The 15134-nt window shown below is 38.5% G+C and overlaps 2 protein-coding genes across 2 annotated transcripts; one reads left to right on the top strand and one right to left on the bottom strand.

Annotated features, from left to right (window-relative positions):
* Nucleotides 1-8132: 8132 nt before the first annotated feature.
* LOC103702225 (WRKY transcription factor 55) lies at nt 8133-10620 on the top strand. The gene is made up of 2 exons (XM_017841568.1): nt 8133-8683; nt 10149-10620. The coding sequence occupies exons 1-2, from the start codon at nt 8133-8135 to the stop codon at nt 10618-10620; spliced, it is 1023 nt and encodes a 340-aa protein (XP_017697057.1).
* A 1328-nt stretch (nt 10621-11948) lies between these two features.
* On the bottom strand, nt 11949-13764 carry LOC120110331 (phosphatidylinositol transfer protein 3-like). The gene is made up of 4 exons (XM_039125156.1): nt 13619-13764; nt 13159-13335; nt 12614-12712; nt 11949-12071 (listed from the first exon to the last, which is right to left on the bottom strand). The coding sequence occupies exons 1-4, from the start codon at nt 13685-13687 to the stop codon at nt 11949-11951; spliced, it is 468 nt and encodes a 155-aa protein (XP_038981084.1). The 5' UTR covers nt 13688-13764.
* Nucleotides 13765-15134: the final 1370 nt, after the last annotated feature.

Below are 15134 nucleotides of genomic sequence, written 5' to 3'. Positions count from 1 at the left end.
ATTTATTTCAAATTTCAAAATTTTCTCCCTAAAATTTTCTTCCAGAAGAGATTGTACAGTTAAAGAATATATCATTTTATCTCAAAAATGAATGAAAAATAATATCATTATTTTTTTTATTTTCTTTTTAATTATTGCCTGTCATAATACCATTTTAATAGCTTTGAAAACTTGCTTTTTGAGACGATGACTATTATAACGGTTTAAGTGGGGAGACGGCATCACACGATAACATTTTATTTAAAACAATGATGACAATGACAAATAAAACCTATATAACAAAAATCATGCAAAACCTACTATCTGCTATTTAGGCTTTAGGCTCTCAGGATTTAGGATTTTTTTTTTAAGAAATAAAAATACTTATTTATAATATAAAAATTAATCATATTCTTTGTTTAAATGATTTTCTATATAATAAAATATGTTTTGAAACTATTAACAAAATAAATTATAGTTTTAAGGAATTTTGCTTCCATATATCTCTTTAGATTGATATAGAGTTCTGAATTCAGTCTTTTAATATAAAATTAACACTTTCATTTTTTTTCTTTTATTAAATGATATTTTTATGTTTTTGCTGTATGGTTGGAGCACATACGGTGCCTAAGCCATAAGCCAACATGCTTGATGGAATAAGACATGCCTAGTTAGTAAAATACTTCATGCAAAATTTTATACTCTCATCGTGTTACAAAAATTATTGTTTACTCATTATTTTGTTTTAAGAATAGTTATTTTACATTTCTGGTCGATTACTTTGCAAGGCATCATTATATTCTTACCAACCAGCAGTAATCCTCACCTACTGTAGGACATTTTTCTTTCCTTTCTTTTTCTTTTGGTAAGCTACTGTTTGATATTTTCAGTGCCACCTAATAATAAAACTAGAAAAACCAATAGGAAACAATGTAAAGCATCATCCAAATTTGATAAACAAATTAAGATGACTAACTCCCCACGTATTCGAGATTTGACAGCTACCTCCTTTATAATCTCTCTCAGTGATTCCCAAGACATATTCCAAAGTGAAGTTGGTGAGGACCAAGTCCATGCCTCTGGTCATAGAATGAAAGCGGCTTTAATAGCACTTTGATTTTTGAAAGGCCAAGCTCCCTCCAGGACATGGGGTTAGGAAGGCATTTTACAGGATGAACTTGGATTAATCCAGATGTTGTTGGAGTTTTTTTGTTGAAATATTTATATGGTTGTTTAATAGATGTTCGACATGATAGTATTGGAAAGGGTCATAATTTAATCTTAACAAGATAATGCTTACCTTTTTTTTATATATATAGATGTCTAAGAGATAGGGATACGTAACATAATATATAACATAATGCTTAATGTTATAATGTGCAAGCAAAGTCAACTAAATCACAGTCACCAATAAGGATAGAGGTGACACCTCCATGGACTTCATTTCTTGGCCAGCATTTTCTGAGGCATATGAGAAAAGAGTCAAAAAAAAAAAAAGTTTCAGCATTTGTCATTTTGATCTGGATGCAAACTGGTACATTTAGTGAAGTTTCTACTACCATGACTTGGATTTGAGTCTCATATTATCTCAATAAAAAGGTATTTGCCAAATTGATGCCATGCATAATTCCATCATAGACGAAGCGAAAATATGACCTGTGGGTAGGCATGCACGTGAGTTAGGCTGTCTATTTATGGTTCGGTACTTCAATTATATCTTTTTACCCTGGTAGTATGTACTTGGTCCAGAACACGCTTCCACCTTCAGAAGTACAAATGTTTACAGTATAAAAGTTCTGAAATTGCACATAAATCTCTCTCTCCCTCTCTGTCTCTCGGCGTGTGCAGGTTTAGTTTTATGGCACGTCAATTACAGCAGGCCCATCTAAGAAAGTATGCACAGATGGCATCAGGTCCAACTTGAGGAAGCCGATTAAATTATACTTCTCTTATCAGACACTAGATTGACTAGAAGCTAGCCATACTAACTGTTATCTGGTTTCCTTATCTCGTCAAGAGTCCAAATGTATTTAAAAGCAATCATGAACGGCATGATCAATCCATGATCGGTTCAAAGGACCCATGTTTCAGTATCTCTTAGCCCACACAAATTATAGGCCGGTTATGCTTGGATACTATTTCGTAACGATGTAGGCTCTCAATTAAAAGAGCTAGTTAGAAAGTATTATTTGAGTTTTTTGTTTCTATATAGATATTCACGATTTAACTATTGCATAACCAAAGGGGAACTAAACACATGCCCGTACTCGTTCTCACAACTCCAAATCGAATAGTGTTCTATTTTCAATCTCCAATTGGTCTTACTTCCTACTCAAGGTGGAACTTCCAGCCTCTAAGTTCTGATCCATCCATCTTGATCTAGTCGTCAATGTGCAACTCCACTCTCTATTTATTTTATTTGAAGATTATGTGCCAAAAGATTGTTTAAAGATTTAGCGCGGTGCTCTTAATATTTGAAGATGACAAAAATTTCATGTTAGCGCTATCCATATCAGTAATAAAAGATAAACAAAATTAAATGAAATGTGCTTATTTTGATAATGATTTAAATAATAATTAAGTATATGCTGCTTGTTTTGATCTCTGTCATGCGGAGTAAATAGCACTTAGTGCTAGCTACAATGATTGTTTTGATCCTAGGTCATTGCCCCAATCCATGTTGGTTGGCCATTGGTGGGCTGCATTAGTCAGGCCCAAAACCCACAAAGCATGCAACCAATGGAATCACATTAGTCCTGGCCAAGAAAGGTTTACGCTCCATATGATTTTTCATCACTTGTTGAGTCCTTCAAGGAAGTTCTCTAAAAAATCTAAGATTCATAAACCTGACAATTATGTATTTCTATTTTTTAGAATTGTTATGTGTGGTTTTAAGTAAATAAGTTCTACCATCATGTTTTTTTTTTTTTTTTTGATTTAAGCCAACACAATAATAACAAACTAAATTTGAATATCAACTAGGATGCTCGATAGAAATGAAAAAAAACTCGTGATTGGTGTGGATGGGAAGAACTGCCTATGCAATTTTTTAAGAAAGAGTCGTCTCATTTCCTTACTTCTTCGTTCTTTTGAATTCATTAATTATCAATATTGTTCTTGATTTTTTTTGACATTCGAAGATAACATTGTGAAAGACATGCATGCAGACATATTACTTTATAAATGAGGATATGAATCTCTTTGCAGTAAGGTTTTGGACTGACTCTTAAGTCATTCAACAATGGTAGAACATCTATGTCGAGTATTTCTCCCACAAAGTTGGAGCCATTGCCCAATGTTTGTCTGGGTTTGCATTTGTTTACCTCCGTATTGGCTCTTCACTGAAATTTCATTCTTGTATGGTGCACTCATCCTAGCTTTCTCTGCTTTTTACCTCTCCTTCTTTATTAAATTTTGGTTGCAATTGGTAATTCACCCCATTGCCTCCTTTTCCTCAAAAAAAAAAATAAAAGAAGAAAACGTTCTCTAATCGTTCTCATTCAACCCTTTTTTGGGGTTCTTTCTTCTCACGCAATATCTCATGCCTATAAGCACTAACGGGACTTAACGGAAAATAATTTAAAACCATGCTCAAAATCAAGTTTTGCCCACAAAAAATTGTGCAGCGTTTCTTCATAATTTGCCATGATTTTGGAAATTCTGTTCCTTCACTTAATCAACCTAATCCTCCTAGATTCTGAAAACTTGGCTACTTCTCTAAATTTACAAAGTTGCAACTTCCCCATGTTAATAAACCTATATGATACATCTTTTCATCAGTCAATATGGGACTATCAATATTGGACTCTGATAATCTCTTTCATCCAATTTTATGATGCCCCAATCACGATTGGCTTTTACTTAGACAAAAAAGCCCACCTATGGCCCAAGTGCTCCGGGTTCTTCTTGTTGGACTCGCAGTCCAAAAGCTTAAACCGTCGAAAGGAGGACCGACCCAGGCTAATAAACTCATGCGTCATCGTTTTTAACAATCAATATGGTCGGGATGCTAAGCGATTAAAGCTTAAGATTGAAGAAATTATTTCTTACATTGCATGCACCATGTGAATGTGCGCGCCACCGATCACAATCACTCCTCTGTATAACGGTGCATCAAGATAGGCAGGGCTCACGGAAACGAATGGTTATAATTGGTGGCATATATATATATATATATATATATATATATATATATATATATATATATATATATATATATATATATATATGCATGGGCAAGGATGTCGTGCATGCAGAGAAGGGAATGGTTTCTCCGAAGAAGACCGGCAGCCTTTCGTGGGTCCACCAAACGCAGCGCCGATTGTCGTCCTCTGCGCTGCATCTTCGCTCCAGTTGGTTTGGACAAAGCAAACGACCACGCCAAATACTATTCGCAGTCTTCCATATATTCCAACTTCACTGGAAGCTCCATTGAAGCCCATTCCCAGAGTCACAAGCATGAGACGTTGATGCCTGTCCCACAATCCTAAGAGAGTTCTCTGGATCGCCGAAGGTACGGCTGGAGTTCCCGTCGGAGAAGGGGAAGTGGATGTGGACTGTGGGGCAGGGGGCTCGGAGTCTGGGACCGAAGACTTTGTTTTTCCAGACCTCACCTCTTGCTGAGTCTTGCCGAAGGACGTTGACAGAGAAGCCCAACTTGAGCCCTCCATCTGACAGCCATAATCTGGGCCCTCTGATGCATTGGAAAAGTCTTCTCATTCTAAATGACAGCGATGCATGGTGATGGCAAATGCTCCCTGCTGTTGTTCTGTAACTCTGTTTCGTCTCAAGGGGACACCAACTTGGGGTGGACATTTCCTGTCCCGCGTCAACAGATGGACTTGGACTTAGTCCATTCCGTGTTGCATGCTTAAGTTTTAATTTCACATGTTAAATATGTGTGGATGCTTATATTTAGTCTCACGTCAACTATGCAATAGATTGATCTTGAATGCTTATACAGAATCAAAGAACCTAAATAATATCTTTTAATTAGCTTTTTTGGATGAGGTTTTGGAGTAGATGCAGTCTATGGTCTATATGGACTAGAGGATACCGCAGCATAGATCTATTGGGGTCGACCACGAGAGTCAAACGTGATGCTTGCGATTAGAAGAAATTATTGACAAGCCATCTCAAAAGAGAACCTCTTTATTAGAGGGCACTAGCAATCTAGATGGTGGTCCCTGATAGCTGACGAGCCATCTAAAAAGAGAACTGCTTTAGAGGGCGCTAGCCGTCTTGATGGTGGTCCCTGAATAGATGCATTCTACTACATGCATGTACTCTTTCTTAGCATACTCGCTACATGTATGTACTCTTTCTTAGACATTAGTTTATTCCACCACCAAGCCTGACAAGAACAATCTAATTGATCCTCAATTTTACTACTGTTTCTATTTCTAATGGGACTTGACACATCACTTGTGACATAACTTTGTATCCGCAAGATCTCTTATATTGGATAACAAGTGATCGAAATATAAAGCTCTTTGCAATACCATCACATTACTAGAGATTAAGTAGTTTGGCTACATGAGAACAAGATGTTTCTATGCTGGTGGAGAAGAATAAAAGCAAGTAGTTTCATCCACACGTTGCGCACGCAAAAACCTATGAAGATCTACAACCTAATAAAGTGGAGTGCTTGCATTATATAATAAGACGGATGGTCCATGGAAGAACTCATGCTTGTAACCACGATGTCACCTAATAGCAATGTTATTGGTTGGCTTGGGCCAGCCAACTTTGGGGTTACGCTAGGTCAATACCTGAAATAACAAATCCTAAAATAAGCTGATCAAATATTTTATATATAACTGTCCTCCCAAAAGAAAACATTTTATATGATAATCATCAGAAAAGAAAAGTGTTTGAACCCTAGCCTCTTAGGATTGTCCCCCACCTATAGAGCCAACAAATCTTAAAAAACATGAAATCACAACTGGATTCTTCCTTAGGACCAATATTTTCAAATGCTTGTGCAATAAAAGTACAGTGAGTCTACACCACTATGAGTCATACAAAATAGCTCGGATTGCATAAAGGTTTCATCAACCATATAGTTTAGAATATTTGATGTAATTAGTTTGCCTTACAAAATTGAAGGGGTTTGGTAGGTGTGGATTCTGCTAGCTACGAGCAAGCTTGCCGTTGACGATAAGAGAATACCGGGTACTGCCGACAACATCTTATGCATGCAAGGTCGCTACAATCTTAGCTCAGCAAGATTCCTCAAATTAATCTTAGTTAACCAATCCATCAGCCTGAGGTCATAATTTTGCTCATTTTTTCAGTCTAAACTAGCCATCTAATACATATTGAGTCTATTGACCATACATAGAAGAGCACGTCAAATTTTGGAAGACCACTGTAGATGAGGTTCTCTTTCCAAAGTTTCATGGATCATTAACATTGATAATGTGAAGGGCTTATAGGTTATTTCATTTTCCTTTTAATATTGTGGGTTAGCTTTATTAGTTATTCAAGTCCTTTATACACACACACACATACACACATACATACATACATACATACATACATACAAATCCGACAGGTATCTTGGTGTGGAGTTTTTAGAATAAAGACTTGAGTATCTTGGTGTGGTGCTTTAAGAACAAAATTTTATGTGACACTGCAGGCATGCAACAAGGGGGACTAGATCAAGCTCTTGTCGCATATACACAAAGTATTAGGGGGAATCAGGAGAGTTATAATTAACGGGAGTGCAGCACCACAGCTGTCTCGTTTCACACATGATATAAGGGTTTTTTTTTTCCAATTAATTTCTATAATTAATGCATATGACAAACTCTGGGCTGCATCCAATTTGCTCAACATTTGGTTTAGATGCAAAGGCCTTCTCACTCACATTTTCATGACCTATCGTATTATTGAAGTATGCTATTCATTCAAGTTGTAGGAAACATTATAATGACGCGGATTATAGATGATTTGACCTGACCGAGAGATCGATATTTATTTCTATTTTTGAGAATTCCACTCAAAAAAAACTATTTTGAGAATAAGATTAGTACTAATTAACATCAACATAGATAGATCGACATCTACAATTAGGGTAATCCCTAGTTCAGGCAGTAAGGCCATGTGCTTGGATGTGTCGTCTCTCCATAAGAACTAGTTTCAAATAGAGGTTATTTCCAATTTTTCAGAATGATTTATTCAGGTTAGTGACACAGCCTTACTTTTAGAAATGAGTAATGATCTTCTGCGGCGTATAATTTGTACCATAAAGTATTGTACAATACTCAATTACCATCATTAGAAGATGAATGATTATTAAACAAGATGATCTTATATGCTATATGTAATATATCATTGTTGATAGTCATCTATCTTTTGATGATAGCGATTCTGCACATTCAGCGCTAACCACTCATAGCAGAGGATTCTGAGCCTTTGCTAAAAGTTAACAGATGGCGGCAGGCGGCCGTAGTTGGTTCCACCAACCTCTCCAGCTGAAAGTATAGCATATAATTATGGCGAGACAAATCCAAATCTTAATTAGATGGGGCCAGACCCTTCTCGTATTAAATGAGTTAGCCCACTTGGGTGGGTATACGGTATACCAAGTTCTCTCGTTATGCCACCGTCCTCGCGTTCGGAGCACCAGTTCTTTGGTTCAGATGTGCATAAGCTTTGGCTATCAGATATGGGTTCCACTTCTGGAGTCTTGGAATGCGCCTAGTCCAGGATCCACGGTCTCCAATCTGGTACTCGGTACAGAAGAATCCAAAATAGAAAACTCCACGCAGTCATCAAATGAGGAGAGAAAAGTATTTCCAAGTTCAAAGAGCCTTTTCAACTAAGAAGGTCTTCCCTAAGACCAGAGAAAGCAAGACAAACCTTAATTAGGACCATGACCCAGTCCACCTTTATTTTTCTGTTTTTTTTTTTGGGCACAACCCAGTCCTCCCTTCCTCACCGCAATGGTATGTTTCATGACCTCCCTCCCTTGTCCCACCATCTAACGTATGAAAAAAGTCCCATAATCTTTGAAATACCCCTCCTCCCTCTATATATTTTCTACCCTTGTTTTCTCTCCATATACATAGCCCTACCATATATTTATTTCCTTCTCCCATTTTAGATGTAGTTATGCTGCAGTAACAAAAAGCCCACCACCAGCAGCCATGGATGACACCTTGAACCAAATCCTAATTCATGCATGCAAGCTCGCCAGAGACCTAGAAACAAAACTCCCACACATCGCAAACCATCCCCCACTCCTCTTTAGCTCCTGCGAAGAGGTTGCTGAGGCCTTCAATAAAGCCGTCCATGAGCTGCACTCTCGCAACGCGCCGCAGTATAACACTCAGATGTTCTTTGGGGAGACGTCGGGGTCTCTCTCCGATATGCGCACAGCGTCACCTTTGGATATACGTGCCGGAGAAGGGAGCTCCCATGGTGGTACCTACACGCCGGCAATCAATTTTTCCCAAGGGCAACCGATGGAAGAAGACAACCCATTCTACCGTCGCCGGACGCCGGAGGATCAAACGATTACACCGGATTTGCGGCACTTGGGGTTGGAAATCCAAGGCTCGGGTGGTGGTAGCACCCCTGATACGCATATTGAGGCATTCCGTAGGGGTGGAGGAGAGGCTCCGGTGGCCGCCGATGGCTCCTCGGTGGCCGAGAGAAGACCGACCGGGTCTTCGATTCAAAGATCTTCGAGGAGGAGGTAGAATTCAAATCCTTAGACTCTTCTAGATTAGTTTCCACCTGTATTTTTCCCTTTGGAAGGGTCAAGGAATTTTCCCTGCATGTGAGCTTGATAGTGACTGAAAAACATAGAGAACTTGCATCCATTCTTACCTACCTCGCCATCTTTCAATCCAAAACATCCCAAAAGAAAGTTTACATTTTTTTTACAAATTGACCGCGGCAAAAAGGTTCCAACGCTGAAGTTATATCCATGGTTAAGTCGAGCAATTTAAAAGTTAGTTGAGGTCGACCGTTGGATAACCAACTGCCAATTGAATTGTCAGGAGGGATAGCGGCGGGACGATCATGAGGGTGCCGGCCCTCCGAACAGGAAACATGGAGATTCCACCGGACGACGGGTACACGTGGAGGAAGTACGGACAGAAAGATATCCTCGGCTCCAGATTTCCAAGGTAGCCATCTCTTTTAATTAGTTCCCTCTATTTTTTCTTTCTTTCCCCTTTGGCAGTAAAAAGAAATTAACTAGCTCCCTTATGTCATACAAACTCATTAACAAAATTCCAGTATAACTTCGTAATGGTGCTTCTTTTACTCTTTGAGTTTCCAAGGCCTAGGGAGATGTGATGAGTTGGTATCTATAGGAGGTCATATATAGCTTCTGGTTAGGTACACCCAGATATGGTGAACTACACTACTAGCTTGTATAGGGCCTTTAGAATTGGAAATCAGGTTATTAGAAAAACGGAAACTTGAAGATTAATTTATAACAGAACTTAGCTATAACTTTAGGGTTTTAATTTAGTGATTAGCTCTATGATTGCCTTTTAGTATCATATGGTGCGCCGGATAAAATTTGTTTTAACCATGCTATACCATTGCCATAACCACAGGAATAACCAACGAGCCTTGGGTATTTTATTTGGCTGAAAAAGAAATCAAGGATTTGCTTGCTGGGCTGTAAATTAAGGAACACCACCTGGTCATCACTTCATGCATTTTCCTTCTTTCAACTCCTGCTACCTCTCTTCCTTTAACTTCTAGTCTGCTATATTCTTCTTCTGTGGGAACCTCTTTCATTTGCTTAATGGAAATTAACCTTTTTTTCTTCAAGGATTTGCTTTATGGTTCTTAGTTGCTCCTTTTCCTAGAAGTTGCCTCTTGTAACCAACGCTTTTCGAATTCTTCATTTATATTTTGTGATCCAACCTTGTCATATATTCTAGTCTTTCCTTCTCATTATTTATTAACACAAGTCCCAGCCCCTTCCACTTCTGCTTATTTAAATCGCATACATGTAAAGAAAACAGCTAGCGAGCTGCATGTGAATGTTCTTAAAGCTTAGCCCTTCCGCTGCTGGCTCCTTGCAGCTCAATTTGAATCCCAAAGATTTGGTTTTTGCACCTAAGAATCAAGCTACATGGTATCACCAAAATCGATCCACTCTCTAATGTCAAAAACCTATACGTGCCTTTGGCATGCAGGAGCTACTACCGGTGCACCCACAAGAGCTACTACGGGTGCGAGGCAAAGAAACAAGTCCAGAGACTTGACGATGATCCATACACATATGAGATCAAGTACTGCGGCACCCATAGCTGCAATACCTCGACCACACCACTCCTCATCCCCTCTCTAGCACCCAACGACAACAACAACACCAGCAGCAACACCAGCAACCCACAAGGGGAAGCGCCGATGCCCGAAGCCACCGCACAACCGCCTTCTTCCCTACCCACTTCAACCCAACTGGGTATCTGGTTCTCCAGGGAGCTCGAGCATGGCCAAAGGGATATCCTATCCCTCATGGATAGCAACACACAAGCCGGCCCTTCTAACGTGCAAGGTGGAAGGGATATTGATTCCGTCGCTGCTTTGGCGGATGTCATGTTCAATTCGGGCAGCAGTGGGAGCAGCATGGATGCCATCTTCTCGCAGCCGAGGCAAGACAATTGAAGGGCATAAACTAATGAAGCCATTAGAGCAACAGTGTCATTTCTAATTGTTATATTTAGCCATTAGAGCACCTGGAGTTAGATAGGATTCACATGATTAATTCTTTTTTGGCCACCCTTCTGGCTTTGTAATAAAGTCGCGAGTGCCGTGTACGTAGAAAGAGGTGTGCTTCATGGGCATAACAACCTCCGGGGTAGTAATTCGAACAAAAAGAAGCTATTTGTAAGATTTCCAAGTATGGAGTTTTTCGATTAATGGGGAGATGTGATGAAAATTAGGGATATTATATAAGTAAATTAAGGTACTCATTAAGAAAAAGAAAATACACCCCTTGTTGTTTCCTAATTTAAACATCAGCAAATAATATCATTTTTTGAACTCAACCTCGTCGTATCATGAAATTATACACAGTCCTTGTAAAGATCGAATTAGGAGCCAAATGTCCATAAAAAGTATTGAAAGGTGAAAAAAGATATCCAATCCTTTTTAATAAATTTGGTCATAGATATTAAGACTCTAGAGTTATGCGGGGGAGGCCACATAATTATCTCTCCTTCTATATATTCTGGAAGCATTAATTCAGAGTCTTGAACGTAGGAAACACTACCAAAAAACACGCGTATACCATGTTTCCGGTCACTTATACGGAATTTGTGACCGGAGCTCCCGTCCCTGAATTGGTTACAAGAACACGCGTCACTAAATTCTCAGTGACGGCGCCGATTCCCGTCACGAAACTCCGTGACAGAATCACCGTCACTAAACCATTACTAATCCAAAAATTAAATATTTAAGAAATTATGTATTTCCCGTCACTAACCAGTCATTGAGTTAGTGACGAAGGTAACTTGGTCACTGACTTTGTCACAGAATTCGGTCACAAATTTGGTCACTGATCTGTCACAACCTTCAGTGACAAATTTAGTCGTCACAGATATGGTCACAAATTTTGTCACTAAATTTGTTATTAATTTCGTCACTGATCTAGTGACAAGGTTACCGTCACTAATTTGTCACAACTCACTGAGCAGAATCAATTTTTAGTAACCAAAATTCTGTCACGAAATTTATGGTTACTCGTCACAATACTTGGTAAACAATTTAGTAACCAAATTTAGTCACTGATCACATTCTAATAACCTATTTGGTACATTGATTGGCTCATAATAATAATAATAATATCATTAATAGTAAAGGCATTCAACATTACGCAAAAGTTTTTTAATATGTTATTCAAAATAGGCATCAACATGTCCTAAATCCATCAAAATCAAAGTACAAAAAGTATGTCATAACATAGATTTCATTCCTCCTAGGAATGCAAAGACCTATCGTAGGATTGCTCTCTTGAGGGCATCCTTGCTCAGGACAAAACCCTTGGCCAGCATGCTGCTCACCACATCCTCTGCCTTCCTCACTGTAGACTCAGTTGACGAGAGCTTCCCTTCATTCTGCAGCACCAGAGAAAAAAGAAGATGGGAAGACAAAAACAGTGAAACCTTTTGAATTAATATAATTAGGTTGAAATTACAAAACTGAAACTGGAAAAACAAAACAAAACAAAAGAACCAACAATTACAAGCCTGATAATCTCACTAAATGGTTCCCAATCCCTAAGACAGTAATATATAAAAGGTCGTTATCTCTGACATGTTCCTTCTTGTTGAAACATAACATGCGAGCAAGACCTATAATCCCAAAAATGAAAGACACAGGAAAAATTTTGGTCCACCAGTTTAGAACTTTTGTTTCTGAAAATTATCACCACAACCTACTGGTACAATTATAAAGTAACACTCGAACGATGAAATGCTAATGAATGTGGCCCACACAGCTTTGTTTTTTCATTCATTCTTTTTTCAAGGAGAAAACCACCACGTATACAAAATTAAAAGCAAAAAGTCACAATATGGCTTTCATGCAGAAACCTGAGAGTCAGATGATGAAGAAATCTATTAAATATTCACAATTTTCTCTTATATTTCCCTCCCACCTGAAATCCAGGCATCATAACAAGAACAGATCTTCCATATTTGTCAAAGTAATCAGCCCGGTAAATCTTTCCAGTAGCAGCTTCATGGGCAACATCTTCCTAGTAGTCAACAAGAAATTACATCAGGAAACAGAAAGCTACAAACAAACTTGTAATCATGTAGGCTTTACCAAAATATCAAGAATGAGTGGACTCTAAAAATTCTATGCAGTTGATAAATAGCAACTTATCTGCACTTTCTTTCAAAATAAGGGCTTTGGAGATATAAAAATTTGATGCAGATTCTTCCTTCTTACAGTTGAATGATGGCACACTAATAAACTAAATGAAGGAGGTAGATCACTTAATCTTTGCGTTCTGTCAATTTTTGTTTTGCTCTTGCCAAATGTGGGCAAATGGTCATTGTCTTTTTGATTTAATGTTTTAATAAATCTAGCCTCTTCTTAGATTTGTGAGGAGTTAAAATTCAAAAATAATTTGATTGGTCAGTGACCAACTTGTGTTAAACTACAGTTCTTCAAGAACATAAAGAACTCTACCCATACCCAGCGAATGGCTTCTGGCTTGTATTTCAATCGCCATTTCACAGTCTCTTTCAGCATTTTACTTGCCTTTTCTGCATTCCAGTTTCTTGACCGGAGGTACCTTGATATTGAAGCATATGAACAGAAGTCTGGCAGTGCTTCCGACAATGGACCAATCATCCTTCGAACTTCATTTATCTGCTTGGAAAAGGCATCAACATTACCTATATATGATAAGCATGATACAACAAGAACCCCTTAACAATGTTGTGAGACATAATATTCCATAAAGATCTTAACATGCTTTCTCAGAAAAAGGAAGGAGCTTAAGATGCTCTTCAAGTGAAAACTATAAGATGCTTTTCAAGTGAACACTATAAGATGCTTCAAGTGATAACCAAAATTCGGAATAAAGATGTTATGCATAAAACTTAAGAGGCATAAATAGAAGCATTTAGTTGGTTAAAATGAGTATGTTTACCTTTGCTTGCTGTTCTTCAGGAGACAAGGCTTTCTCAACAGCACTCGATCTTGATTTTCTCAAAGGCATTGTTATATAATTTAGCAAACTTCTGGAAGATCTAAAAATTAAATTAAAATGAGTACATCTGTATACCAGAAAGAAGATCAATAACAAAGATTGAATTTGCCTGTGAGGGAAATTTATAGCTAAATGAATCAGCAGAATCAATATATTTTATTTCATAGAAGAGAGTCTAGCTCCTATGTAAATAACTTTAAATACCCAAATGTAGCCTATCTGGAAGAAAAAGAAATTAAGTTTCATTGATGTACATGATGCTGTTAGATATATGTTTTACATGATTCAGGGCTTATCTATCTTGTGCTGAGATTATTTTTCCAACAAAGTAATGAAATGTTTAGAATCAATTATAAAGAGAGAAAATTATACAACCATCAATTCTTACACAGATACAGTAAATTGACTAAAGAGAAGCATATTCAAATGACATGTTAGACAAATTAAGAAAAACACGAACATTCAATTAGACTTACATCTTGTAAGGATCGGCACCAGTGAAACCAGTAGGTTTTGGTATCGGAATCAACACCTGTGCACAAAATCAAAAGAAAAACAAACAAATAAAGAACAAATCATGAGGGCGGAAAACCCTAGAAGTATGAACTATAGCGCTAAACAAAAATCTCTGCTGTATATCCACAAATTGCAGCCTCCTGGAAGCGGCGGAGACCTTTTTCTTCAACCAAAAAATTACCCCATTACATCAAAAACCACAGAATCATCCAGATCTCTGCTGTATATCCACAAATCGCATCACAAGGAAAAAAACCCCCAATAAATTAAGCTTACGTTCCACCATTTTATATGAACCAGACACCGAAATCACCCAGAAAAAAATATAAAAATAGTAACAAAGGGACAAGCACGGGTACCTCAAGCAATATCACAAGAATTTATCAAAAATCCGAGGCGAAGAGATCTTATCAGAAAGACCGCCCCGATCTTGAGCATTTCACGAGAGAAACAGAACGAAATCCCGCGATGCTGGCCTCGGACGTGAGCTCTCGAAGCGAGAATCCGTATTCGAGGAGACTCGAAGAAGATCAGGTAGCTCTCGTCGGCATAGGGAGGAGGAGAAGGGGTTAGGAAATTCGGACGGTCATCCCTGCCGTGGACAGCCTTCCGGTTAGGGATTTGTTGGATTTTGGTTGGGGGGAGGAGGAGGGGTTAGGGATCGCCCGAGGGGCGGGGGGGGGGGGGGGGGGGGGGGGGGGCGGCGGGGTGTGGGTGTGGTGTGGGGGGGTTGAGGGGCGGCTGCAGGGGCTAGGGTTTAGGGGGATTAGAATTTTGGTGTTGGCATCGGGCGGGCGGGTGGGCGGGTCGGGGGGGGATTAGAAATTAAGCGCGGCACTTAGATTTCCTCCTTTTATCTTTTATCTTTTTTTATTTATAATTACTCAAAAATATTATTTTTAATATTTTTGGAATTAGAAATTAAATTTAGTGACAAAAA

The sequence above is a fragment of the Phoenix dactylifera genome, chromosome 3 (genome assembly GCF_009389715.1).
Source record: "Phoenix dactylifera cultivar Barhee BC4 chromosome 3, palm_55x_up_171113_PBpolish2nd_filt_p, whole genome shotgun sequence".
In the NCBI taxonomy this organism is placed as follows: domain Eukaryota; kingdom Viridiplantae; phylum Streptophyta; class Magnoliopsida; order Arecales; family Arecaceae; genus Phoenix; species Phoenix dactylifera.
Note: the sequence above shows the minus strand (reverse complement) of the source record. Positions and strands in the feature narration are given on the sequence as shown.